A 569-nucleotide genomic window follows, 5' to 3' on the forward strand; every position below is an offset into this window, starting at 1 on the left:
CCTGGGAGCAGTCCTCTCCCAGATGCAGGGAGGCAAGGTGAGACCGATTGCTTATGCCAGTCGAGGCTTGAGACCCACAGAGCGAAACATGGCAAATTACAGCTCCATGAAGCTTGAGTTTCTGGCCCTTAAGTGGGCCATGACTGACAAGTTTAGAGAGTATCTGTTGGGGAACAAATGTATTGTCTACACTGATAACAACCCTCTCAGTCATCTGTCCACCGCTAAATTGGCGGCCACTGAACAGAGGTGGGCTGCTCAGCTAGCATCTTTTGATTTTGAGATCAAGTATCGGTCAGGTCGGAGTAACACCAATGCTGATGCGCTTTCTCGCCAACATCCACCTGACCTACCAGATGTGAAAGTCATGCTTCTGGGTACAGCTATGCCTAGAGCATTGCAGGAAGCTTTGGGGTTTGAAACAGTTGAGGCAACCCAAGCAGTCGTTGCAGTTTTGCCACAGCATACTACAGCTGAACTTTGTGCTTTGCAGCAGGCGGATCCTGCTTTACAGGACGTATTGGTGTTTTGGAAGAAAGGACAGCATCCGAGTCGAGAGGAGCGAGCCC

At 50.4% G+C, this 569-nt stretch overlaps 1 protein-coding gene across 1 annotated transcript; it reads left to right on the plus strand.

Annotated features, from left to right (window-relative positions):
- LOC106526999 (uncharacterized) lies at positions 1-569 on the plus strand (the record flags this gene model as incomplete). Its single annotated transcript, XM_014021749.1, is given in 1 exon segment — positions 1-569. A coding segment is annotated over 1 exon segment (547 nt), but the record flags the coding sequence as incomplete, so codon positions are not given.

Source organism: Austrofundulus limnaeus, unplaced genomic scaffold (assembly GCF_001266775.1).
Source record: "Austrofundulus limnaeus strain Quisiro unplaced genomic scaffold, Austrofundulus_limnaeus-1.0 Scaffold304, whole genome shotgun sequence".
NCBI lineage: Eukaryota > Metazoa > Chordata > Actinopteri > Cyprinodontiformes > Rivulidae > Austrofundulus > Austrofundulus limnaeus.